Source organism: Eurytemora carolleeae, unplaced genomic scaffold, assembly GCF_000591075.1.
Source record: "Eurytemora carolleeae unplaced genomic scaffold, Eaff_2.0 scaffold783, whole genome shotgun sequence".
Classification (NCBI taxonomy): Eukaryota; Metazoa; Arthropoda; class Copepoda; order Calanoida; family Temoridae; genus Eurytemora; species Eurytemora carolleeae.
In genome coordinates this window covers 164,426-166,802 of record NW_019396710.1, presented here as the reverse complement: position 1 = coordinate 166,802, position 2,377 = coordinate 164,426, and the positions used below count along the sequence as shown (strand labels likewise).

The 2,377-nt window shown below is 34.5% G+C and overlaps 1 protein-coding gene across 1 annotated transcript in view; it reads left to right on the top strand.

Moving 5' to 3' along the window:
• Positions 1–1,985: 1,985 nt before the first annotated feature.
• Positions 1,986–2,377, top strand: part of LOC111707654 (selenide, water dikinase) — a gene marked incomplete in the record, with an annotated part of 9,483 nt that continues 9,091 nt past the window's right edge. Inside the window, 2 exon segments of the mRNA XM_023480786.1 lie at positions 1,986–2,005; positions 2,185–2,259. Of these exon segments, the coding sequence (XP_023336554.1) occupies positions 2,253–2,259 (7 nt within the window).

Genomic DNA, 2,377 nt, shown 5'->3' with positions numbered 1-2,377 from the left:
ATTTTTTTTAATATTTTAGAGTTAGGTTAGGTCGAGCGCTGGGGCTAGGACAGGCTAGGGGGCCGAGAGCCGCGGCCAGAACAGGCTAGGGGGCCGGGCGCATTGACCACATGATTAATTAATTCCATGTGTTACATACTAGATCCATGTACAAAATTGATTGGGGCCCAAAAATCATTCTCTAAGAAATAACTCAAAAATTGTTACCAAGGACAGACTCATGTAATTTGCTCTCTTTTTTACATGACTCATTAAGTTGCAGAGACAATGATCAGAAATTTGCTAGAATTCTCAAGCTAGATAAACAATAATATCTTCCAATTGTCAATCAGTTAAATTGTCTTGAAAGCTACCGATGTAAATCGGACATAAACCTCTTTATAACATGTTCTAAAATTATGTTTGTAAGAGTTCATAAGAACCAATTATTATGAGAGTTATGACGTATTTTCGACCCCCATTTTAACGCATCCTGATAGGGTAAATAAATCTCAAATTAGAGCTGATCCCACATCCTCCCACACTCTTATGCTTGTATAATGATAGGATTTCGTCCTTTCTATATTAAAGCAGTGCTTGGGATCGGATCCAACCCAGATCAGTTGGATCCGTATGTTTTGGCTTCCTGGATCCGGATTCGCTAAAATATGCTGATCTACGGATCCAGATCCAAGGTGCAAAAAATCGACCAAAAACTATAAAAAAATTTTTACTCCCAAACCCAAATCTAAATTAGTGAGAATAGAAAAATGTCCTGATTTCTGAATGGCTTTTTGTTTAGTGCTGATTTAATTGATCTAAAGCACTGTATTAAAGTTGTATGTTTTGATTTGATGATTCCTGGTTTTATTTATCTAATGTCTAGGCTATGGACACCCATATGTCATCCATGCCGCCAACCTTGCACAGGTTTATGAACAGGTAATAGGAGTATGTTCAAAACATAAATATTTTTTTTATTTCGCAATAGAAACTTGATAACCCAACTATTTATCTANGTTTACACTTCTCTATGAATCGTTCAATCCCATCTCTTAAAAAATATGTATTCACATTAAGTAGAATTTATTTTGAAGTGTTAAAATATATATGCCTGATAAATACAAATTACAAGTAAAATTCATATTATTAAATTATTTGATTGTTCATCTAATATCTTAATGCCTAGTTAATTGACTACTGTTACTTAATCAATTTATTGTATTTTAAGCTACAGCGTGTCCCACGAAACATGACATTTGTTAATTAGTTTTGAATGTCTTCTTCCATAATTTTTTAAGTTGTTTAGTACTAAAGACAATAATAAAGATATTATATACGAGTCAAATTATAGTAAAATTAAAAGTTCAGTGATGGTGATGGACCAAACCTCTGTAGAGTAAAAAAGTAGATGTTAGTTCCCCATTTATTGAAAATATATTTCGGTCTGGGTTGACCCTCGTCAGTTCTTGAGATTGTTTCTTCACAAAGATTAAAAACAAACTAGTAAAATTAACTTAAAGTAAAATATATTTGAGCAAAAGATTTTTTAAACGAAATAAACTGCAAACAGCCTTTAATATCTAATACAGTGTATGGATTCAAAACTATTTACCAACTCTAAATTCTCGATTTTTTTTTTGTCTGGGCTGAATCCAAAACCGCGTGCAATAAAATCTAGGCACGCTATCATATACCTTACAGGGTTGGATCTGAGTAAAGTGAAGCCGGCTATATTTACCTCACTAGCCAATCAGAGTCAAGGATTTACTATTTGGACCAATGAGAGCTCGGTTTCCGGTGGGGATACTAGCTAGGCATCCCTGCAAGCGGACTGCATGAGCCCCGCAACACAATTCACAATTCTTGAATAAAATCTGTACTTTTCCTTGTATAATTTGGTATATTTCAAGTTGTGGGGCTCATTTTGTATAAGTGAGAGCTAGCATTTCCACCCAGCTTGGAGCAGACTAGCCAGCCATTCCACCCCTTCAACACATTTTCGGAATATCAATAACAAATTTTTGTAAACACAAGAATTGGACAGTTTTGAAATTTACATCATTGGATTCTATTGACGGAGAAGTGATTGCTAATTGACTTTCATCTGAAAAAATGTTAGAAATAAAGAGAACTGACAATTTTTCAATTCTCGTACTTTAATTGTGTGTGTTCTGTGAACAAAATATTGTTATTATATTTCAGATTTGGTGTGGTTTATTTTTGACCAGTAACCTTTAACTTTCAACATCTGGCCACAAAGCAGGGCGGGGATGGCAGGTATTTTTATGTTTTTGATTATTTGCAATTGAGATGTAATATTAAGTGAAGAATGGGGACCAAAAATCGGGTCCATCATAGTATTCGATTTTTTTACCCCCATCCCTTCCCCCCTCCT